The 25,299-nt window shown below is 36.1% G+C and overlaps 1 protein-coding gene across 1 annotated transcript in view; it reads right to left on the reverse strand.

Moving 5' to 3' along the window:
• Nucleotides 1–3,184: 3,184 nt before the first annotated feature.
• PTPRQ (protein tyrosine phosphatase receptor type Q) overlaps nucleotides 3,185–25,299 on the reverse strand; it is a 291,670-nt gene continuing 269,555 nt past the window's right edge. The window contains exons 39-44 of the mRNA XM_069094772.1: nucleotides 15,781–15,857; nucleotides 12,979–13,113; nucleotides 12,665–12,790; nucleotides 10,087–10,235; nucleotides 4,204–4,339; nucleotides 3,185–3,241 (exon numbers count right to left, since the gene is read on the reverse strand). Coding sequence (XP_068950873.1) covers nucleotides 3,185–3,241; nucleotides 4,204–4,339; nucleotides 10,087–10,235; nucleotides 12,665–12,790; nucleotides 12,979–13,113; nucleotides 15,781–15,857 — 680 coding nt within the window. The remainder of the gene's footprint in view (nucleotides 3,242–4,203; nucleotides 4,340–10,086; nucleotides 10,236–12,664; nucleotides 12,791–12,978; nucleotides 13,114–15,780; nucleotides 15,858–25,299) is intronic.

Below are 25,299 nucleotides of genomic sequence, written 5' to 3' on the forward strand. Positions count from 1 at the left end.
TTCTTTCTTTCTTTCTTTCTTTCTTTCTTTCTTTCTTTCTTTCTTTCCTTCTTTCTTTCTTTCTCTCTTTCTCTCTTTCTTTTTTTCTTTCTCTCTTTCTTTCTTTCTTTCTTCCTTTCTTTCAGCAATTGGGGATAAGTAACTTGCTCAAGGTTACACGGCCAGTTATTTCTGGGTGTGGTGCTAAGTATCTGAGCCCGGATTTGATCCCCAGGTCATCCCTACACTGGGGCCGGTGCTCTTACTCACTGAGCCACTTGGCTGCCCTAGAGTTTCTTTCTAAATAATTAAATGTAACACTAACATTTTACATATACATTCCACTCCAACTAGGACTGAAGGTAGTCCAAGGATATTGTTCTCAATGACAGCATCTCTGAAGAAAGCATTCAGTCTCTCAAGAAAATCATTTTGTAGGATGCTACATAGTTGGATGTTATCAGGTCTTGTGTGTTTTTAAAAAAGTGATTCTCTATACTTTCCAGGCCCATCAACCCTTCTTCTAATAGGAGAGGGGAAAACAATGGCTGTTAAAACTTGTAACTGGGCATGTTATGGTACAACATGATAATTCCTTGATAAATCTCAGTGTGCATATTTTTAATGTGAACCTGTGATTTCATCCAGGTAGAATATACATTGAAATAGATTGTCAATTTTTCTACAATTAATAATAATAAGTGATATTTCTATAGTACTTTAATAAATGACTATAACAATAATAATAGTTAACATTTACACAGCAATTTAAGGTTTGCAAAGCATTTTCCATATATTTTCTCAGTTGATCCACACATAACAATCCTGTGAATTAGGTGCTATTATTGTTCCCAATTTACATATACTGAAGCTAAGAAATGTTACAGCAATTAAGTAACTGAGGCAGATTTGATATTGTCTTCATGATTCTAGGTCTAGTGCTGTATCCACTATACCACCTAGTTGTGGTAGGGAGCATAGATGGGAAAAATCTCATAGCTATAACCATGGAACCCATAACTACAATGATTGTACAAAATTTTCCAGTATTATTTCCTTCCACATAGAGGGATGCAAAAGGGGAAAAATATTTCAGAGTAGTTCTGATTCTCTAGGTGGAGTTAAGATCAGACTCATCCACTAAGTTATCATGGGTCTGCTGGGCTATCTTGAAGACAGCATGAGGCAGTAGAAAAGGCTCGAAATCAACAGAGACCTCTATTCAAGTCCTGAAAAGTGATACTTACTGGTTGTCTGACATTGAGTTACATACTTAACATTTCTGACCTTCAGTGTCCTCATTTCTAAAATGAACATAAAAATTCTTATAAAGTTTACACACATTTGCAAAGTGATTTGAAAAACATGAAAGTACTTTAGTTATTATTATTGGGGTCGTGAATGTGCCCCTAACCATGGATGGGAGCAGGGGGACGCAAGTCACAAGGCATCATTCCATGACTGGCAAGTGTCCTTAAGTATATTGCTTTTGAGGCCCATGAGGATAACAGTAACCAATCATATATGAAAGAATGCAGATCTGTATTAAGACCCTTTGATGGTAGTTCTTTTTCTTCTCTACTATGAGAAAAAGGCACTGAGGAACTCAGAAAGCCTTGAGGGCAGGGATTTTTCCTTTTTTGGGCTTTGTAACTCCAGCACAATGGCTGGCACATAGCAGTCATTTAACAAATGTGCTTGTTGAATAAAACTGGCATCAGAATAGTAGTGAAAAGGCTATAAGGCTTGCTCTTCTTAGGAAGGTTGCTTTATATGTTATAATAGCCTGGGATAAGTCACTGCTAGGATAAAAAGTTGTGGAAATCTTGTGATTTTCTACATATGTATGTAGAATGTATTTTTATACATACTATGTACATGTGTATGTATGTGTTTATGCAATTTAAGAGAGTCATGAAGCAGTAGATAGAGAGCTGTCCACAGAGCTGCCAAAAAGACATAGGTTCAAATCCTGCCTTGGCCACATAATGGCTGGGTGACCTTGGCAAGTCCTTTAATCTCTCAGTTATTTTGTTAATTCTGTAAGATTATACATTTCAGCTCACCTGTAGAAAGAATTTATTTATCTTGGTGTTTCCTATACCAATGAAATCACAGGTTTAGTAGTGATCCTTAAAATATAAATATATAAATGAATCCATGAAAAATACTAGGTGAATATTGTTTTTTTCACAATAGTACATAAAATATCTTGTCACAGATGGCAATATATATATATATATGTTTTATCATTATTTGCAGATCACTGGGTGAAATAAAGAAATTATTTCCAAATAAAAAGGTGTCTTTTGCATAAATATTTTTCTTCTATGATTTCAGTTTTAAACAGAAATCAGGAAGAGACCCAATCCAACATACAACATGTCAATTTATAAATAAATACGCACACATATACGTACACACATATACATATTTATATATACACAATGCACAATGTATGTATGTGTGTATACACATTTTCCTGTTGCTATTGTTTAGTCATTTCAGTTGTGTTCAATTCTTTATGACCCCATTTGGGATCTTCTTGACAAAGATACTGGAGTGATTTGCCATTTCTTTTCCTAGTTCATTTTATAGATGAGGAACTGAGGTAAACAGGGTTAAGTGACTTGCACAGGGTCACATAGCTTGTTTCTGAGGCTGTATTTGAACACAGAAAAATGAGTTTTCTGGCTAGAGGCCTGGCACTCTATCCACTGCATCACCTAGCTGCATATACATATATACATACACACATACATACACACACATAGCACACACAATACACATACATGTATGCATATATGTATAAGTAGGTATATAGGCACAGCCATGCATATATGTATATGTAGGTATACATGTATGTGCCGGTGCACATGTGTATATTATTAGATATGATTATTATATATTATATGTAATATAGATAGAATATTAACCTATATAAACCATTGTTAATAGGAATATAGGCTATTAGTTTATATTTCTACTAATAATTGACATTTAAAGAAAATTCCCCAAACTAATTTTGGTTCTTATTTTCAATACCCTTTGAAAAGAAGCAATATTGCATAGTGGGTAGGGAACTGACCCAGGAGTCAGGAAAATTGGGTAGCATGTCTTGCCTCTGACCTACAGTGTCTTTGTGATCTTGGGCAAGGTTCTCATTCATAAGGCAACTCACTGACTCTAAATTGTAGAATTGCTGCTATTCATTGGTAGAAGGACTTTCCAGGGAGTTAAACAAATCAATTAAATCACAAGTCTACCAAATAAAAGAAAAAATTTCAAAAGTATTAGATATGAAAATGAACTGAGGAATTTTTCTTCCTCTTTCTTTCCTTCCGTCTAGGGGCAGGATTATTCTGAAGAAGAATATTATTAAGGGCAAGGGGTCAGCAAATATGACAGTGAGATAATTAGCCTTCAAATTTTTCAAACCCAATCATTTTTTTTGTGTCAAAATTATCTTTTTTTTTAAAGAGAAATAGTAAAATTCTGTAAAATAGAATAAAAAACCTAAACATTATACCTTGTATAAGGAGGAAGGGAATCAGCATTTATATAGTACTTAATATGCACCAGGCACTTTACATATACATCTAATTTGATCTTTACAACATCCTTGAGAGGTACATGCTATTCTTACACCTATTTTACAGCTGGGGAAACTGAGGCAAGAAAAGTGTTTTTTTAAGTGACTTATCCAGGGTCACACTGCTGTAACACTCTAGTAAGTTAGCTAGGGGAGCAGGTAGGTGGTACAGAGGATATAGCACTGGGCTTGGAATTAGGAAGACTAATCTTCCTGAGTTTCAATCCTGGCTCAGACACATACTGTGACCCTGGGCAAGTCATTTAACTCTGCTGGCCTCAGTTTCTCATCTGTAAAATGAGCTGGAGAAGGAAATGGTAAACCATTCTAGTATCTTTGCCAAGAAAACCCCAAAATGGAGTCATGAAAAGTTAGACACAGCTCAAACAACAGAAGAACCCAAGTTAGCTAGTATTTGGGGTCACATCTGAACTCAGGTCTTTCTGACCACTGGGTCAGCACTTTATCCCCTGTACCCTTATTTGCCTCAGAAATTTAGTTCCAATTATCTCCTTTAAAGTTTTGTGTGCTTTAAAATATCAAAGGGAAGTCAGCATTTCATATACAAACTCTGGAGGGTTGTTTTCCACATACAAACTCTGGAGGGGTTCATTGGCCGCTTTCTGTCTTACCAGGTTCTGCACCATACACATTCTCTCACTTCTCAGTTCTGCTACAAGTCCGTATATATCCACAAAATCATGGTCATTTATATGCTGTGTTAAGTGGTCCAGAGCAATAAAAACACCAGTTCTTCCAACTCCAGCACTGTGAAGGAAACAGATTATGAGTAATTTGCACTGTAGCATACAAAGCAACTTGCTGGTGCTTAGCAAATGGAATTCTAGTGGGACAGTGGAGAGGGTGTTGGATTTAGAAACAGGAAGATCTAACTTCAAAGCTGGCTTCAAACACCTCCTAGCTGTGTGACCCTGGACAAGTCACTCAAACCTGTTTGCCTCAGTTTCCTTATCTGTAAAATGAGCTAAAGAAGGAAATGGCAAACCACTCCAGAAAACCCCAAATGGGGTCATGAAGAGTCAGACAAGACTGAAAATGACTAAACAACAAAAAAATCAAGGTCCTTTCCAGTTCCATATCTATAAATCTATGAAATGCTCATTGATGTTGACAATGAGGAAGTGTAAATCTATTACTAATAAATGCCATTCATTTCAAATATGATATAGTGTGTAGCATAGTGCTTGGCTCATGGTGGGTTTTTAATAAATGCTTGTCAACTTGATTATACAGCCTTTTTCCTCATTGTTGTTGGAATGAAGGTGTTCATTTTTTTAAAAAAATATTTTTCTTAGCATGCTTATTTCTCACAAATACAACAAGTGACAGATGATTTGAGATGGCAGAGGGAAACAGAACACTGGACTTGGAGACAGGTCTAAATTTGGAAACTGTCTCAGAGACTTAGTAGCTGTGTGACTATGCATAAGTCATTTTTGGTGTGTTTTTGGTTTTGGTTTCTTTTATGGGAGGCAATCAGGGTTAAGTGACTTGTCCAGGGTCAGTTAGTTAAGTGTCTGAGATCGGATTTGAACTGAGGTCTTCCTGACTCCAGGGCTGGTGCTCTATTCACTTAGCCACCTAGCTGCTCCTGCAAGACACTTTGATCTCCCCCTCCCCCTATTTTCTCATCTGTAAAAATGACAGTATTCTTCTCTAGGCTCTTGATCTCACAAGTGAGGAATGAATGGAAAGACATAAAGTGCTATATAAACATTATCTACTATAATTTGCTTTTATGATACTTTTAGTTTAATGTCACATCTAGTGAAATTTTGGGGGGTAAAAATAAAACAAAACAACAAATGAAATCTCATTGAAATTGAGAAACCTCTACCATAAACACACATAGCAACTTCACATTAACTATATACTTGTGGATAGAAGGCTTACTTCTGGGTAAGTGTTAGCATACAGTGGACTGTGCTGACTCAAGACATGGGGTTCTTAACCTAAGTTCCAAGAAGGTTTTTGTTTTTTAAATTTTGAGAATTTCAATAGAATTGGGTTTTTATCATCATGTGTAATATATTTTATGCATTTTAAAACAGTACATTTTAAAATATGATTCTGATTAGGGGTCCATAGGCTTTGTCAGACTGCCAAAAGGGTCCCTGACAAACAAAATGTTAAGAATCCCTGCTTTGGAGTCAGAGAATGTAGATTCAGATTTTTCCCTAAGACATTTCTTATATAACCTTGGGTTAGCTTCCCTGGACCTCCATTTCCTTTCAAACTAAGGAGTTTGGACTAGATGACCTTTGAGGCCCCTTTCAGTTCTCAATGTGGTTGTTAATTACTTCAAATGAGATAATGCATGAAAATTTCAATCTGCTATCTAAATATCAGTTTCTGTCACTAGGGTAAATGGCATGTTATGCTTTGAGAACTGGAAAAGGCTGGAGAAGGGGGTGTCTAATACCCAAAAGGCTCAAAAATGAAGAAGTTAGGTAACCTGCGAGTTAGTTACCAGGGAGCAGAGATGTGACATGGAGAAGCCGGGGCGGGGGACAGCTCATCATCAATGGCTTTTAACAACCCCAGAAACCATTTACAATCCATCCCTGATTTTAGTGGCATAGTGCTGGCCAAGCAGGCCTGGGGTAATATGATCTGAGCAGTTCATTCCAGGGATCAAACATTCACTAGTAGCAAAGAGGGCATCACAATCATCTAGCTTGTTGTTATAAGGTTGTCATGGTATAAAACAAGGGTGTAGTCTGTGGAAATTATGTGGCTAAAAAAAACCATCACAAAAACCACATGCTTTTTATCTGCCATGTAACTGTGGGTATAAAAATGACCACTGACTTCTTACTCTCAGACATGCATTTGGAATTTTTACACTGTTAATAGAAATATGACTGAAAATATTTTCATAGCTGAAATTATTGTGTGTACATATACATTTATATATGACAAATATAATTTAGTTTACTACCTCATAATGTAAGTTTTTTAAAGACAGGGACCACACCTTTTAAAAATCTTTTTATTCCTCTGGCCTTGGCAAAGAGAAGTATGTCAGAATTATGAGACCATCGATCTAGAGCAGTAATAAAGATCAGAAGCCAGCTAGTCCTACCCCTTCATTTTACATTTAAGGAAACTGAGGCCTAGGACAGTTAAATGGCTTACCCATGAGTTAGAGTTAGTTAAGAACTATAGGTAGAATTTCATCCCAGGTCTTTTGATGCTCTAGAGCAGGGTTGGGGAACCTGCAGTCTGGAGACCACATGTGGCCCTCTAGATCCTCAAGTGCTGCTCTTTGACTCAATCCAAACTTGACTCCCCACCCCTGCCCTAGAGAGTTGACAATAAGCTGGTGTTCGTGGTGGAAGAGGAGAGACAGGATGGTAGAGCAGGTAAGGGGCTGGCCTAAGAGCTAGTCAGAATCTAGAGTCAGGTTCTATCTCTGATACATAGTAGCTATCTTAACTTCTCAGAGTCCCAGCTGATTTTATTAAGTTATAAATTATAGACAGGCTGAAGATTTTCTTCAATTCCTGTACCAGCAGTTTCCCATGCCAAGGAAATTATAGGTCTAGACCCCAAATATAAGTACCTAGCAGTGCATGTTATATGTATATTTGTGCATATGTGCGTGCATCTGTATTTTGGGGAAAATGGACCTGGACTTGAGTTTACATCTAATATGCCATCTCCTTCCACTGATAAAACTCTACTCCAACTTACAGTGTGATCCAGAAGACTCGACCCTGAGAAATGAATGGCTAAAGGCATTGTCCAGAGTCATACATTTTAGTATGTGTCAGTGTGAGACATGAAGACAGGTTTTCTTGACATAAGGCAAGCTCTTTAACCATCCAACCAAGCTGTCTCTCCTTGTCTATAGGAAACAATAAATGTTCACTGATTTGGGATAAAGACAACAATGAAAACCATTATAATTGTGCTTGATGTTTGCAGAATCCTACATGGTCAAGGGGTAATTTCTAAAACTAAGCTGGATATGAAGATGTAGGAAAAGAGATGATAAAGGGAAAAGTCATGAAATGAACATGATATTGGAACAAGGAAAAGCAACCACTTTGGCTTGTATGAATAATGCTTAAGGTGCTTTCCTAATTGAATAACCACTGATATTTACAGTTTTTGTTGTATAAAGCATAAACTGAATGGTAAACTTGGAAAAGTTGACCTGTTGGGAAAAATCTTGCTATATCAATATGACAAATAAAATCTTGGAATCTAAAACAAGACCAAGTTAGTAAGGCTCTATCACCAGTCAGAGGAGAGGGTACCTCTTGGACCAGGAGCACTATGTCATAGCTATATTTTTACATTGAAGGTGACTCATTAGAGAAAGCATAATGTAGAAGAAATAGAATTATGTTGGGAATCAAAAGATCTGAATATAAATAGTGACTCAAAGGTCTTATGAGTTACATGACCTTCAGAAACTTGCCTAGGTCCTATTGACCTCAGTTTCTTCATCTGAGAGTAATAACTTCTTACTATGTCCCTTATACAAATAAATGGTTAGGTATGATATATCTGCTATAAGGAAGCCACTTTTAACTATTATTACAACCACAGACTGCTCCTCAGTTCCAGAAACAGAGCTCACCATTCAATTGTCTCAAGAAATTGATTAATCTTTTCTCAAAAATTCTCTTCATTTGTTTCAAGATTAAGGTAAAATCAGGTTCTTTCAGGAAATAAGTTCTCTTAGTTCTTTTTCATTCCCCCATTCAGCTATCATAGTTAACAGTCTTTTCAGAATTGCATTTAAACTCTCAGGCTTCTTAATAGTTAAATTAGTATGGTATAAAATTCCATTGCCTCTTAAAGATATAATAATAATACCTAAAGCAGGAGTTCTTACATGTTCTCATTTGGCAATTAGGCAAAGCCTATGGATTCCTCAAATAATGTTTTAAAATAACTGAGGAAAATGCTAAGTTTCAAAGGTCAGGGAAAACAAAGATATACTTTTTTTTTTCCTATTTAAGTTCACAGGTCCTCTAAAATCTCCATGGACCTCAGATTAAAAACCTCTGATTTAAAGTCTCTGCGGAAGGGGCTATTGAAACTGGTGTTATACTTCATATTGTGACCATCATCAAAATCATATACCTGATTACTTATTTTTCAGTTTATTTGACTTGTGGTTCATTTTATGAATTATTTGTGAGATTTACGAATATCAAGAGAGTTAATATGAAGCATTGTGAGCATTGTCATAGCATTGTCAGCAGAATGGTCATTGGGTCACCGTCACCAGAAATTACAGAAAGATTATCCCCAAGGAACTTGGAAAATGCAGATTATGCAAAATCCTAGAAGCTATGTAAAACATCACTATGGGCTGTAAATATTTAGTGACTACTGAAATCCTAGTAAGGTGTGACCTGGTGGATTTAATTGTACATCAGAAGCTATCTTTTGTTCACAGACAGATGACAAATCTTCAGAATACAAATATAGAACTCAGACTGTCCTGGAAAATCCAACCAATAAATTGTACTGGTACTGTATCTGCAACATTATTATAGACCTAACTTGCTCAAAATCACCAGGACATAACACTGATTCACACACACACACACACACAAATGAAAATAAAAAAAGCTTAAGATCAATAATTCTTATAAATATTGCCATACCAAAAATTCATAATCTGCAAGTTGTATAGAATGAAAACCTTTTAAATTGTAGAGACATAGCAGAAGAAATCATAAATAAGTGGGAGAAGGTTGAAGCACCTATCATTCTCCTTATTCCATCTGTTATTGTATGTATACTGAAGATGTTTACTCTGAGTCTGCAGAAAATGAACTTATATCTCAATACTTTTATATCTTTACAGAAAGAAACTATTTTATAAACCTGAAGAGAGAATCAGGAGAACCTCAAGTCAGAAAGATTAATGGTAGGGTGACTATTTGTCATGGGAATATTTCTATCTGACCTCAATCAAATAAGACACGAAGAATGATTGCTCTGTAATGGACAGGGACTGTTAGGGACTGTGATTTCTTTGGTTTTAGAGGACTTAACTGGGGATTTTTCCACAGTAGAAATAGTAATAACAAAATTAATTACTGCCAGTTGTAAAGCATTCCAAGACTTACCTAGTGTTTTCAATATGTTAGCTCTTTTGAATCTAAATGAAAATTCTGTAAGATGATTAACTACTGTCTTTGTGACAATGGAAATCAGGTTATCAACATGAACAAAAAGCATTTTTGGATCAGTAAATGAGGGACATTTAATTCTTTTAGCATGGGAAACTTTAGGTGTGGGGATTCCTTCCACTAATGAAGACAGCAAATTGTCTGCTTATCAGGTAGATGAGTTTTAGGGAGTTACTTAAGAACAAAGAGCTTTATAAGCAGCATTTGGATATTGATCTATAATCAGGATTTGAATATTGATCTTCCTGATTCAAAGCCCAGAACTGTAGTAGAAATACATCCATTCTTTGATTATTACAATTTTAAGATCCATCTCACCATATTTACACTTACCTGCAATGAACAACCATTGGTGTGGTGTCATGGGCTCTGTTTGCTCTAATTAACTTCACAAAGTGAATTAATGGTGCACTATTTTCAGGAACTCCATGTTCAGGCCAAGCAGTAAAGTTACACTGTCGAACTGTCATACAGTCTCCATGCTGGCAGCCATGTCAGATTAAAGAAGTTTCATAAAAGTGGTATCAGCATAATCATAAAGAATGAAAATAGAAAAATCTAAAAACACTACAGAAATGATTAGCTTAGTTTCAATATAAGTCAGTTCAGTCTGACAGAGACTTCAGTTTATAAAATACTCAACACTGACATAGTATAGAAAATTTACTCGACAGAACTAGAGTGATAACGATGTCTATAAAGAGCTGTTTCCATGGCATTTTCACTCATATGTATTATACGGCACAATAGAATTGTGGATTTGTGTTCATAAAGTTATGTTTAGCAAAAACAATTTTAGAACCCAAACTTAAGCAAATTATACAGCGGTGGTTTGAGAGTATGAGGAGCCTTGTTCATGGACATAAATGACAGAGAAAAGGATAGGGATTGGGCTTGTGATTCATTGGTATAGGGAAATCCCAGGTGAGGAAATTTCCCCCGTCGATACAGATGGGTCATTCACTCCACCTTACTAGTATTGGAAAGCTGCCTTAAATCTTGAGAGGCTAAGTGATTGCTGTGGATCCCACAGCATGTGTTAAAGATCAGACTTGAAGCCAGGCTTTCCTGGCTTTGAGGTCAGCTCTCTACCCAACTATGCCAAGCTGAAGTTTGATGCAGACACATACAAACATAAATATAAATATAGGTAATATAGCTATAGTTATATATATATATATATATGTATTATATAAAATACATAAATATATGTATTATATAAAAAAGAATGAAAACTCAGGAATGATGAAATAAAGAAACCAGGAATATTTGGATTTTTCTCTGTTGAGAATTATTATTTAATTCCAGTGGGTTCCTGTTTGCTTGTATGTAAAAGGAAACACTGGGACTCACTAGATGAACCCTAAGGACCACTCTCCCTCTAAATGTAATATTTTTTTATCCTTCTATTTATTTTTTTTACCCTTCACCACTGCTTTGATATGGGACTCTGCAATGTTTTCCTTGCTGCCATAAATATCTCTCCTATTTTTTCTCTATCTGTTATGCCTCCCATTGTCCTTGGCCTTGGAACGATTCCCTATGGGCACATTGCTATTTCCATTCCCTATCTGTTTTTGATCCCCTAAAGGATTTAGATACACCAAAATAGTGGGAAGTCAGATAGATGATTAGATATTGTAGAATATAGAAGAGTAAAATGGGCACACTTAACCTAGCTCAGTTACGGTGGTATAGACCCTGCACTAAAATACTCTTTAAATCATTCCCCATGATTGGAGATGCTACTGGATTCAGAGGCTGGTCCTTCTATTGAGCACAAGCTCTGATAAAGACCTACCAAGCTACAAAGTCCCAAAACCAGCCTACCTACATTTACAAATACTGCCAAAGTAGGTAGTCTCAGGGAATTAATTTCAAGAATATTTATTAAGTAATTCCTGAGTGATAAAGACTATGTTAGTCACTCAGGATAGGAAGACAAAAACAGAAATAACTTTTGCTTTCAATTTCCTATTCTGTAGTGATAAATATTTTAGGCCGTGACAACTCCAAAATATTGACCACTAAGACAGAAAGGGGTTATAATCTGTGTCAATGGAAGGAGTAATCAACTCCCCTCCAAGAAAAATCATATATCTTCGAAATAAAGTATGAAATAGACCAAATAGACAAGTTTTTTTTCTACTGTAGTATGATGCTTAAATTGTCTATAATTTACTCAAAGAATTTGGATTCTGTGACTTAATTTAAAAAAATGTTTGCTCTATTAACTCCCCCAACCAATATAGGTCACAACCTATTTATTACTTATGGTCTTTAAGAGTTGCTTGAGACCCATAAAAATGCCCAGAGCCATACAACTCTTGTAGAAAAAGGATATTTCAGCCCAAGATTTCCTGACTTCAAGTTCATCACTATGACAACTTCAACTCTGCAGCTTGGTTTTGTACAGACTGATAAGATTTTACTGTTATTTCATCTACTCCACAGAGAAGTGAACATAAGGGTCTGCTGTAATCCAAACAGCAGGTACTAACTCTTGCCTCTGTGTTTATGACTGAGATGGTCTCTCTCCTCACCTGCATTTATTAGAATCTTTGGCTTCCTTCAGGCCTAAGCTCAAAGGGTACCTTCTATAGGAGGCCTATCTGGATTCTACCAGTTATCAATGCCCTCTCCAACATAAATCATTATGTATATATGGGGGATTTAATTTCCTATGTACAATATATGCTGTTTCCATCAATAGAAAGTAATCTTGACAGCAGACCCATTTCATTGTTGTGTCTTCAGAATTTAGCACAATCCTGGAATGCATTAGGGGCTTAATAAATGCTTATCAAATTGAATTGAAGGTCAAATTACTAGTTATAGTTTCAGAAGTGAATTTTCTTAAGGGTTTTCCCTCCACTTTCTTAACTTTAATAACTTCTCTTCTTTTTTTTACCCTTTCAATTTTCAGATCTCTGATGGTCCAGTCAATCTGAATGTCTTCTAATACTTTTGTAATCACCATATCTCCAAATACAGTCACCGGCTTGTTGTCTTCTGGCCAATATTGATGGCATCGGATCTGCATTCAGAAAAGATAATAAGGCATGGAAATGAAAAGTTCTTATCATGACCTCAGATTAATCAAATGCCTTTTTACCTTGAGAGCACTAAAAGTAACCCCCAGAAAAACAATTTACACAAAGCAATACAATTATAAGCACAGATTTTATAAAAATCATTTTATGAAATCATTTTAAAGTAACTCACTCGTCCTTTTTCAAAACACTGTGTTAGCATGACTAAAGTTTTTGCTCTGGTTTCCCAGACCATTCTCCAAAAATCCCCCACTGTTCCAGGTAATGGTCCTTGGGTAGCAATAAATTCATTTGGACATAGGTAGCCCTAGAAGAAGAAGAAGAAGAAGAAATTTATATATATACATATATACATATATATATATATATATATAGCACCCATACACAGAAAGAACAGTATTGCTTTTGTTTACCAGAAACTTTTCTATAACTCCTATAACCTGGTTATATTGTGAGTTAGATCATATCATAACAGGCATCTCTGGAATTGAGCAAACCACTTAATATAAAGAATAGTCATTAGTGTATCTATGATGACCTGGAGGGGGAAATGTAGAACAGTTCTTAAGAGTGCTGTCCAATATTTTTATTGACTTGGATGAAGACAGCATAGCACAGTGGCTAGAGAACTGACCTTGGAATCAGAAAGACTATCCTACCTCTAACATTAAAAACTGGCTGTAGGACCCTGTAATAACCTTTAAGTTCTCTGAGGAGCTCTCTAAGATTATAAATTGCAGAGAAGGCATCAATATGCATTGGTAGAGAGAATTTCCTCAATGCAAGGAGTTCTCTGGAGTTTATACTAATTTATATATATACACACACAGATTTTTCAGTCAATTCACATTTTTTTTAATTTTCTGCAAACTTGTTATCTGTTCTTTTAGTTTATTTCCTAGAGTGTTCACTAAGATATTTGATAACTGTATTTCAATTTAATTGATTGCCTTTGTAATTCCATATATTTTATTTTATGCACTTAAAACATTTTTCTGAGAAGGGGTCAGTTGGTTTCACCTGATTTCCAAAGAGATCCAACACACACACACAAAGAAGCCTTGTTATAGAGAAATGTTATGTGTTCTATAAAGCTTCAGAGGGCATATAAAGAGCTAATGAGTAGATATTTCAGGTTGACAGAAGGGCTAACAATTATAGCTTCTTATACAGAGAAAGACTAATAATTATAACTCTTCAAAAAGTGTTATGACCTGCTGTGAGGAAGCAAGAATGTGACCTTTCTGGTGCTATTTGTGCGAATTTGAAAGTATGAAAAATCTTTTGCCTATAAAATTGTCACATGTTGTTTTCTATGCTCTTTGTGGGAAGGAGAGGGCATGAATTTCAGTCAGGTAACTTTTTTAAAAATTTCTTTGGCTAGATTGCTTTTATGTATTTTGCATTACTTGAACCATTCTTTTATGGATACAACTCCATAAAATGTCCCATAGAATTCAAGTGTGTTGTAAAAAGGGAAATGTTCCTCATAAAGCTTATTCTAGGGTTTGTGGGGGTCTGTTTGGTGGATCTGATAATCCTAAATAGCAGCCTAGAGAGGAAATTATGCCAAGATTGTTAGAAATTTTGGAGAGGAAACCAGTACTCAGGACAATTTTTTTCTTCAAGTGGTCCTAGAGAGTAGCATGGCTGTTTGGAAAGTTCTAGAAATTAGAAGGGTTTTGGCCAACTTCTTCCATGTTTGTTTCTTGAGATAATGAGGTATTGATGTGTTTAAGAAAAGGGTAGAAGATTGTCAAGCACTTTGTAGGAGGGGGATTCCCGAATGGATAAGAGAGTATACCGTTCTACATGTCACTTCCTCTAATAAAATGTAAATTTCTTGACAGCAGGGACTGACATGCTTGCTTCTTTGTGTGTTCTAAGTGCTTAGTAAAGTATCTGGTTCAGAGTAAATATTTAATAAATTATCTATCTATCTATCTATCTATCTATCTATCTATCTATGTTTCCTTAGTCAATGGGAAAATATGATTTGATATTCAAATTCTCTCTTTACATGCATTTATGTTAGACTTTGCCTGGGAAAGTGATTTCCCTTTTATAGGGAACTTCTACTCTGCTTTCCAATGATAAAACTGCCATCATCAGTGCAGATCATCAACCCCTTTGCAGCTTATGGTGTTAGAGAGAAGCCTGGCATGCTGACTAGTTAAGTGAGTTTCCCAGAGTCACACAGAAAGCATCTGTCAAAGGCAGTTCTTATTAACCAGGTCTCTATCTGCCACATTTCTCATGTTGAATTATATCTTACAGGGGCAGCTAGGTGGAGTAGTGAATAGAGCACTGGCCCTGGGGTCAGGAGGACCTGAGTTTAAATCCGGCCTCAGACACTTAACACTTACTAGCCATATGACCTTGGGCAAGTCACTTAACCTAATTTCCCTGCCTTTCCCCCTCTAAAAAGCAATATATTATATATATATATATATATATTATAGGTAAAGTAAACATAAGGTATAAACTCAGTAGTTACCCAAACACAGATCCTTATTAACAACTAGAAAAAAGTTCACTCACTGACTTCTTTAAATCCTAAGTATTGTTGTTCAGTCATTTTTCACTTGTGTCTGACTCTTTGTGACCCTATCTGGGCTATTTTTTGGAACAGATACTGGAATGATTTGCTGTTTCCTTCTACAACTCATTTTTACAGATGAGGAAACTGAGGCAAACGGGGTTAAGTGACTTGCCCAGGGTCACACAGCTAGTAAGTGCCTGAGGCCAAATTGGAACTCAGGAAAATGAGTCTTCCTGACTCCAGATCAAGCACTCAATCCACTACACCATCTGGCTCCCCCAAATCCTAGGTAAATATTACTTTTTATGATATATAATTTTACAAACCATACAATTTTGCTACATGAAAATCAGAGTACATTTCCATGTGGCTGTTGCTTATATATAGTCTTATAAATGTAACCACCAAACAGATAACATACATATAACTTACAGACACATAACTGGCATTGATGTAATCAGATCCTGGTACACTGGCATCTGCTATTAGTTTCACTCTGTTGTTATTATCTGTAAAAAAATAAACTTCATCAATGTTGATTCTTAACTTGAGATGAGAGAGAGTGTAGTATACTAAAAACCACTATTCAATTATAGTAAAGTGTAACTCTAAAAAAGCTTTGTTTGCAAGCAACCTGTGCATCTTCAAGCTTAAACATATAGAATGCATATATCAATGGTTAACCTGATATGTTTATTTCCCTAAAGGAAAGGGGACTGTGGTGAAATGGATCACATGCTGGATTTTGAGTTGGAAGCCCTGGTTCAAATTCTACCTCCAATATTTGCTGTTTATATGACCACAGGCAAGTTATTGTACATCAGTTTCCCCATCTATGAAATGAGAATGCTAAACCTTTTAGAATCTAACTCCAATGTGGTTGTGAGCCTCAAAGTGCACAAAAAAAAATAATTACTACTTGTAGCATTATAAGTCTCAAAAGCAGCAATGTAGATAAAATGCTTTTCAAACTTAATATGCTTTATAGATGTTAGCAATTATCATGATAAAGAAAGGTTCCACTTGATTGAGAAAGGACTTTTTGGACTTGTGCATAATAACAACATCTTAATGGATTTCTGTTTAATGCTATTATTACTGAAGGGAACACATTAAGTGTCTGGAAACCAAGAAATTAGATTTTCATTGTATTGGAAAGTTTTCACAAAACCTACTTCATCTAATAATACGGAAGTTTGGAAATCTCTATAACCATTTGCTAGTAAGCATAGTATTTTGAAGCTTTTGAGCTTGAAATCCTGCTTTCAATCCTATGGTAAAATATCATGCATTTCTAAGAGCAAAGCCTTGTGGTTCAGAAGTCTCTCAAAGTAATGATGTGTATTACATACAGGACACTTTGGTCAAAAATTCTCAGATGATTTGGGAACATCATTCCTTAAGGGGTGATATTTCCTAAAGGTTCATTCATAATTAATGTCAGAACCTTCCTCATATTACATAGAAATTGGGAATCAAAGATCCACATGAAAAAGTACTCCACTAAATAATATGCTTGGGGTCAGTTTGGAAGGAAAGAAGTAGCGGTAATTGGTGGCAATATAACATTTTAGAAGGAGTAAGAATTTTTATTAGTACTTGAGGGAAGGATAAATTTAGTGAGCCTGTCATATATAGTCTGGTGCCGTAAGGAGATATGCAAATGTAATCAAAATGAAGAAGAGAGAACATTTGGGAAACCTTTCAGAACCTTGGGACTAATCCTACAGGGTGAATAAACAACTTCAAAGTTGAAGGTCAGGAACTTTAGAAGGAACTGTTACTGTTTTCATTTAAATGAGTACTTATATTGTTTTCATTTCATAAATAAGATCACAGGATCAAACTTATAGAATTATAAAGGAAATTAGAGATCGTTATAGTAAAAGTAATTATATGATAAATAGTAGAATAGACCTTGGACCTAGGATTTCTATCAATATAAATCAGCACCTTCTTGGAAACTTGTCTTAGAGAGTTGCCTAGAACATTGGAAAGTTCAGTAACTTGCTTAGTCAAATTCAGGTTGTCGCATCTCTAAGGCTGGCTCTCTAGACACCACGCCATGCTGCCTTTTCAGAATAAATAGCAAAAAAAAAATGGAACTTCAGCAGTGTCTGGGTTATTTAAGATACTTACTCCCTTAGCATGGCAGAGTTAAACTTTACTTCCATTAACTAATTTGTTATCTTGAAATATAGAATCTGATTCTCTACTTCCATAGACTGGCATTTCAGCTCAGGGGGGCTCTATATATTTCACCAACTACTTATGCACAAATGTTAGATTGGCCTCTAAGAAGAGAGTGAAGACTAGAGAGGGAGCCTTTATAAGGATCACATTGCTCTCTGGGTCAAAGATTCTTAAATTGTGGTCTATGAATTTGGTTTTTTAAAAAATTAACAATTGTATTTGTACAATTTATTTATTTTCCTCTTTAATCATATATATGTAGGTACATATATTATGCATTTGAAATCATTATCATTATTCTGAAAATTGTTCACAGGCTTCATCCGACTGACAAAAAGGTCTGTCTGTCTGTCTCTCTCTCTCTCTCACACACACACACACACACACACACACACACACGTTAAAACCCCTCGTCTACGTCCTCCAGGAGAATTACATGTTATAATAATGGCCAACTACTTCAAAGAGGAAAGGAATAAATATAATCACAAGTCCAGAGGTAGTTTCACCTTTCTCAGAAAACTGGAAATGTGAAGAATGATAGAGAGAAGGCAGGGAAGAAGGATCACTGAATATTAGCATTTAAACAATAAATATGAGAGTCTTCCTATAGAAAGCTGTCAGGAACATCTCAGAAGGGAGAAGTTCTTGGTGTGCCTAGAGTGAGTGGTTAATGCAGATCAGCAAAAGTCACAGGTGAGAGATCATTCAGTAATGGGCAGAAGAAGGGTGAAATGAGTAGCAGTAGCTCCTTAGCTATTGGTGAATCTGACACAGTTGACAAGACATAAGTCTTCTGACTTCCTTGACTTCAGGCCAAGATAGAGGGCCTAGGAGGACTTATCCAACTCAAAGAACAATACTATACTCAATCTTGGTGATTCATATGGGGGAATATAATACTATAAGCATGAATGTAGAAAGCATTGCTAGGAATTTTGAAAACATACAAAAGCAAATAAACCTGAAGACCTTAGGGGGCATAAGTGGAGTTTTCACCACTTGCATTGATGGATGGTGATAACAGTAATAACAACCACAATAACTACAATTTATATTGTGCTGTATGGTTTTCAATGCTTTACAAATGTTATCTCATTCTAACCTCACAAAGTCCTGGGATATAGGTGCTTTTTTATTCCCATTTTACAACTCAGCCATAGGTTAGGTGACTTCTCATTTTGAACTTAGGTTTTCCTGACTCCAAGTTCAGCCCTTTAGTCATTGCACCACCTACCTGAGCGGTAGGGCACTCAGAAGAAAAAGGCAGACTTGAAGAATGAACATTTGATGAAGATGATAGAATCTAAGGATAAGATTCATATTTATGAATGGTGGTTTAAAGATTAAGAAGGATGGATTCTTTTTTTTTTCCTTTTTGGAGGGGGGAAAGCAAATCAATTGGAGTTAAGTGACTTGACCAAGGACACATGGCTAGTAAGCGTTAAGTGTCTGAGGCCGTATTTGAACTCACGTCCTCCTGTTTCCAGGGCTGGTGCTCTATTCACTGCACCACCTAGCTGCCCCAGAAGGGTGGATTCTTAACCATGGATGGAGTTCATCTAACAAGGGCCTGTTAAAACAAACAAATCAACTTATTTACTATGATCAAGAAACCTTTGAACTGAAATTTGTTGAACGACTGGAATCAAGGTATAGTGATTAATAAGTCAATATCACTTTGTCTCTAGTGGTATGCTTTTTGCCCTCTACTAATTAAAATTTTTATCAACACCTTGGATGATGTCTAGTGTCATTATAGACAACAGTAAATTTGGAAGGATCACAGATATTGAGTTGGAAGGGACCTTACAGACCATCTGGTCCAATACCTTCATTTTACAGTTAGCACTTTATCTGCAAACTATTTGTAGCTTTAGAGAGATTCCTAGAACACTAACATGTCAAGTGACTTGTCCAAGATGTCCAGCATATGTCAGAGGCAGGACTTGAACCCAATTCTTCCTGATATTGAAGCTAGCTCTTCATTGATTATATTATATGGTCTCTTGAGAAAGGAGATAACATATGTAATTCAGTTTGCAAACCATGCAGTGCTACATAAATATAAACTCATTATTGTAATAGGGGAAAGAAGTTGATTGGGGGATAACCCTCCAGTCAAACTGATATGCATAAATATTCCCCTTGGACAGTGGGTGAACCTACTGGTACCTTGTTGAGAGGACAGCAGAAGGCTTCTGTTGGGTTTCAGTGAGTAAGGCTGCCCCTAAAATGACTAGCAGTGGAGGAGGAAGGGCAGAGCCAATATGGTGGAGAGAAGCCAGGAAGTTTTCTGAGATCTTCCCAGTTTCTCTTGGAAATAATGTTAAATCAAGCCTCTAAATGGATTCTGGAGTGGCAAGAACCCACAAAAAGATGGAGTGAAACAATTTTCCAGCTTAAAATAACTTCAAGAATTTCAGGAAAGGCTCGCTTGGATAGATAGGGAGTACAACCTCACACAGACAGTGTCCAGGCAAATCAGAGGGAGGCTCTAAGCCACAGCACAAATCAGCAACTGAGGCCTCTGGGTCCTGGCTCAGCAGGCCAGCAGTGAGGCCTCCACCCCCAACTCAGAAGGCAAATTATGAGCCCCAGCATCCCAGTGCAACAGATGCAACTAGGCTGAGCCAGCCCCAGTGAAGTGGGCAAGCAGCAAGTATCTGAGGCTCTAGCATGAAAAGCCAGTGACCAGGTCACTAGCCTCCAGCATAAGAAGCTTGGGATAGTTCCCCCTATACCCCAGGGGTGAAGGTCAACTTTAAAAGTCATGAAATAGGCTAAAAATGAGTAAGAAATAGAAAAGACCCTTGATCATAGAAAGCTTGGTGACAGGTAAGATCAAAATACAAACTCAGAAGAGGAAAAAGTCAAAATGCAACATGTGAATCCTCAAAGGGGAATTTAAATTGGTCTCAAGTCCAAAAAGTCCTCTAGGAAGAGTGAAAAAGGGATCTTAACAATCAAGTAAGAGAAGGAGATGAAAAACTTAGGAAAATAAATAAGAGTTATGGAGGAGAATTATGAAAAAAGTCAACAATTTGGAAAAGAAAGTACAAAAATTGACTGAAGAAAACAAAACTCCTTGAAAGACAGAATTGACTAAATGGGGAAAAAATCCACTAAAGAAAACTACTTCTTTAAAAATAGAACAGGCCAAATGGAAAAGAAGTATAGAAGCTAACTGAAGAAAATAATTCCTTTAAAATTACAACCAGGCAAATGGAAGGTAATGACTCACGAGACATCAAGAATCAGTCAAATAAAATCAAAAGAATGAAATAGTAGAAGAAAGTGTAAAATACCTCATTAGAGAAAAAAACTAACCTGGAAAATAGGTTCAAGAGAGATAATTTAAGAATTATTGGATTACCCAAAGGCCATGATCAAAATAAAAAAGGCCTGGACCGCATCTTTCAAGACATTGTCAAGGAAAAATGCCTGAATATCCTAGAACCAGAAGGTAAAATAGTCATTGAAAGAATCCAGCAATCAACTCCAAAAGAGATCCCAAATGCAATCTCCAAGGAATAAGAAAATACTGCAAGCAGTAAGAAACAATTCAAATGTCAAGAAGTCACAGTCAGGATTACATAAGAATTAGAAGCTTCTACCTTCTAAGATCAAGAGAACTTAGAATACGATATTCTGGAAGACAAAGAGCTTGGATTACAACCAAGAATCAACTATCCAGAAAAATTGAGCATGATCTTTCAGGGGAAAAAATGGATATTCAATGAAATAGGGAACTTTCAAACACTTGTGATGAAAAGACCAGAGCTGAACAGAAATATGAAGTTCAAATATTAGTCTCAAGAGAAGGTAAACATTAAAGAAAAATACAAAACATGTTATTCAGTAAGATTTAAACTGTTTTTTCTACATGGGAAGATAATACTTGTAAGTCTTGAGAATTTTACCTCTATTAGGGTAGTAAGGCATAAACAAGACAGAGGGTATGGCTATGAGTTAACTTTGATATGACGATATAAAAAAAGAAGGGGTGAAGAAAAGATTGTTCTGGAAAAAGAGGAAAGAGAGAAACAGAATAGGGTAAATTATATCACATAAAGAGACACAAAGATATATTACAATAGAGGGAAAGAAAGGAGAGGGGGAGCATTGTTTGAACATTACTCTCATCAGAGTTGACTCAAATAAGGAATAACATACACATTCAGTTGGGTATAGAAATTTATTTTACCCTATAGGGAAACAGGAGGGGAAATGGAAGGGGCTGATAGAAGGGAGAGTAGATTGGGGGAGGTAGTGGTCAAAACTCTGGTGAGAAGGGACAGGGTGAAAAGAGAGAGAAATATGAACAAGGGGGAAATAGGATGAAGGGAAATGAATGTGAATGGGATGAACTCTCCCATAAAATGGAAGCTGATAGAAGAGTGAATTAAAAATCAGAATCCTACAATATGTTGTTTTCAAGAAACACATTTGAAAAAGATTTTAAGTAAAACGCTAGAGCTGAACAAAGTATGTTTCAGCTGAAGTTAAAAAAATGCAGGTATTGATCTTGATCTAAGACAAAACAAAAGCAAAATAGATCTAATTAAAAGAAAATAAGGAAGGAAAGTACTTCTTGCTAAAAGGTACCACAGACAATTAAAACATCAATACTAAACATATATGCACCAAGTGGTATAACATCCAAATTCTTGGAGAAGTGAAATTAGTTACAGGAAGAAATAGACAGCAAAACTATACTAGTGGGGGACTTCAACCTCCCCCTCTCAGAACTAGATAAATCTAACCACCAAGTAAACCAAAAAGAAGTTAAGTAAATTAATAGAATTTTAGAAAACTTATATATGATAGATCTCTGGAGAATAGGGATAGAAAGGAATGTAACTTTTTCTCAGAAGTACATGGCACCCACACAAAAATTGACCATGCATTAGGGCATAAATATCTTACAATCAAATGCAGAAAGGCAGAACCATGAAATACATCCTTTTCAGCTCATGATGTGGTAAAATTACATGTAATAAAGGACAATAGAAAGATAGGCTAAAAACGAATTGGAAACTAAATACTCAAATCCTAAAGAATAAGTGAGTCAAACAAATAAAAAAAAAGTCATTAAATAGAATGATAATAATAATACAACATATTAAAACTTATGGGATGTAGCCAAAACAGTTCTTAGGGGAAATTTTATATCTTTAAATGCTTATACGAATAACATAGAGAACGAAGAGATCAATGAATTGGCTATGCAACTAAAAAAACTAGAAAAAGAACAAATTAGAATTTCCAGTTAAATACCAAATTAGAACTTCTGAAAATCAAAGTAAAGATTAATAAAATCAAAAGTAAGAAAACAGTTGAAGTAATAAAACTATGGGCTGCTTTGTCCTTTGTTCTCAAAGAAAACTATGACATCAGGGAGATGATGACATGACTTGCAATTAAATTTAATTTGAGTGAGGGAGGGCTGTGCAAAGTCATCAGCCTCACTTTCTCCTCCAGAGTCATCTGGCTCCAGTGGCCAGATATTGATCCAGACAATTGTAGATGGCCCAGGATGCAGTGGGAGGCCTTGGCCTTTTTAAACTAAAGTATTTTTGATGTTTTCAAGATAGCCTGTAATGTCTAGTGATCTAGGTTTTCAAAAAATTGACATTTATTCTCTAAGAATGCAAACCTTGTCACTTAACCCAAATTGCCTTGCCTTCCCCCCTCCAATTTTTTTAAATGAAAGAATGCAAACTTTTGTAATTCTTGATCATGTGATTACACAGATTATGAGGTGCAATTAAAAGGCAACAGAGGAGAATGAGGGAGCTATTCTTTTGCAGTGTACAAATGAAATGAAAGTATGACAATATGTCTGCCCTTACATTATAAATCATGATGCTTCAAAAGTCAAACCCTAATGATGCTTGGGAAATAATTTAATGACAGCTTGATAAACTATTTTTTTTCAAAAGAAATCACTAGCAAGTGCTCTGGAGAGTATGGACTCATTTTGGTGAAGTCACCCTTCTATGTTGCCCTATAAAAGGGACTGAGGCTGCTCTGATTGTTTTCTTCTTCTGTCCTTACCCTGTTCAGAGAAGAGTCCAGAGTACTATAGAGATGTATTCTGAGCTTAGGGAAGCCTATTGTTGTTCACAATCTTCTCTACATCTACCTTACCCTCTAACTATTAATGTCTACCTTTGACCAGAAGTACATGGGAATTACATGAATAAACTATAGCTTTTTCGACCCTATGATCAGAGGCTGGAGACTTGTTAATGAACTTTCCAAGTCCAAGAAATTGCAGCAGTTAGAGCAATGGTAGAGTTCCCATAGAAGCAAAAGGTAAAAGTAGACATGTACTTGTCCATGAGGCATAAGAGAAAGGTTCATGGATAGTGTACTTAACTCTCAACCTTCTGTGCAGAAGAAGATGGATTTTGGTTTCACAGGCAGTATGATAATACCATTTAACTAAGTGACAGGAAAGGTTTCTTGACCAATAGCATCCTTGGTGAATGCTTTGAGGGTAGTCCAAGGTTCAAAGGGTTAGAGATAAAACTTTCTAAGAGATAGAAGGGTGATTCCTGAACAGCATAACTCTTGAATTAAGGAGAGGACTGGCCCTTAACTAGAGGAACAGTAAAATTTAAAATAATGCCAGACACAGTTGAGGCTAGGGGAGAAAGGGAAAAAGTCTTGGACCTTGCTACTCTTTGCTAGTATAATGAGTTATTTGGAGAGTTCATGTTCAATGGGAAGGCAATGAGCTGTGTAACAATTCCAAAATGATTACTGTCTAGGGGAAGGGGAAGTCCAAATCACAGTGGAAAAATACAAGTGTTAGAGGGTTGTTAATGGCTTTATGAAAGAGCTAGGGATTCACCAGAATGTCATTATGTTAGTATGACGGCAACCATGAGTTCAGTTCCTTCCAAAGGTGATATTGGGTGATTCATGACTTTTCTGCTTCTATTGATTCATGGATTCCTGTGAATCTTTGAGTAGTTTATTTGTTTTCTATAGGGGAAAATAAAGGCTGTCCTCCACCCATATGCATTTGTTACCTTGAATGCTTGTTTTGGAGCTGAAGTGCTTTTTACTCCCATTTGTGGAGTAAACTCAACTTAATTTGGGGATTTTCACAGAAAGGGATGAGAGAGAGAGAGAGAGAAAGAGAGAGAGAGAGAGACAGAGAGAGAGAGAGAGAGAGAGACAGAGAGAGACAGAGAGAGACAGAGAGAGACAGAGAGAGACAGAGACAGAGACAGAAAGACAGAGAGAGAGAGAGAGAGAGGATTTCCAGATTCCCAGGATAAATGCTGGGTGTGAGAAATGAACCAAGACAGAAAATGCTCCTTCAGATTAGCCCCTGAGAACATTTTGCATGAATTAACCAGAGATGTGGAGGTTCCTGGTCCATAGGTTATATTATTATTAAGGGAGCAAGATAATGTTTTAATAAAAACAGGACAGGGTTGGCAAAGGGCAGCAAGGACCAAAAGAGGTTAGGCTTTTCCTGAAGAACATATAGGGGAACATTTTCTATTGCCAACCCTTTGACATAAGAGAAGTGGAATACATCTCCAAGTAAATCTATGGAGGTCTTAACTAGGTAAGTTTATGACAGAAAAAATCAGGCTAATTTATATACACACATGCATGTGTGTATATATATTTTTGCATGTGTGCATGTATATATGCACATACACATATGTGTGTATATGTACATGTATACATGTGTGTATACTATATTTAAAATCATAATTTTCAAAATGTTAT

Source organism: Petaurus breviceps, unplaced genomic scaffold, assembly GCF_028583685.1.
Source record: "Petaurus breviceps papuanus isolate PSGF00001 unplaced genomic scaffold, PetGlider_PUasm1.0 221, whole genome shotgun sequence".
Taxonomy (NCBI): domain Eukaryota; kingdom Metazoa; phylum Chordata; class Mammalia; order Diprotodontia; family Petauridae; genus Petaurus; species Petaurus breviceps.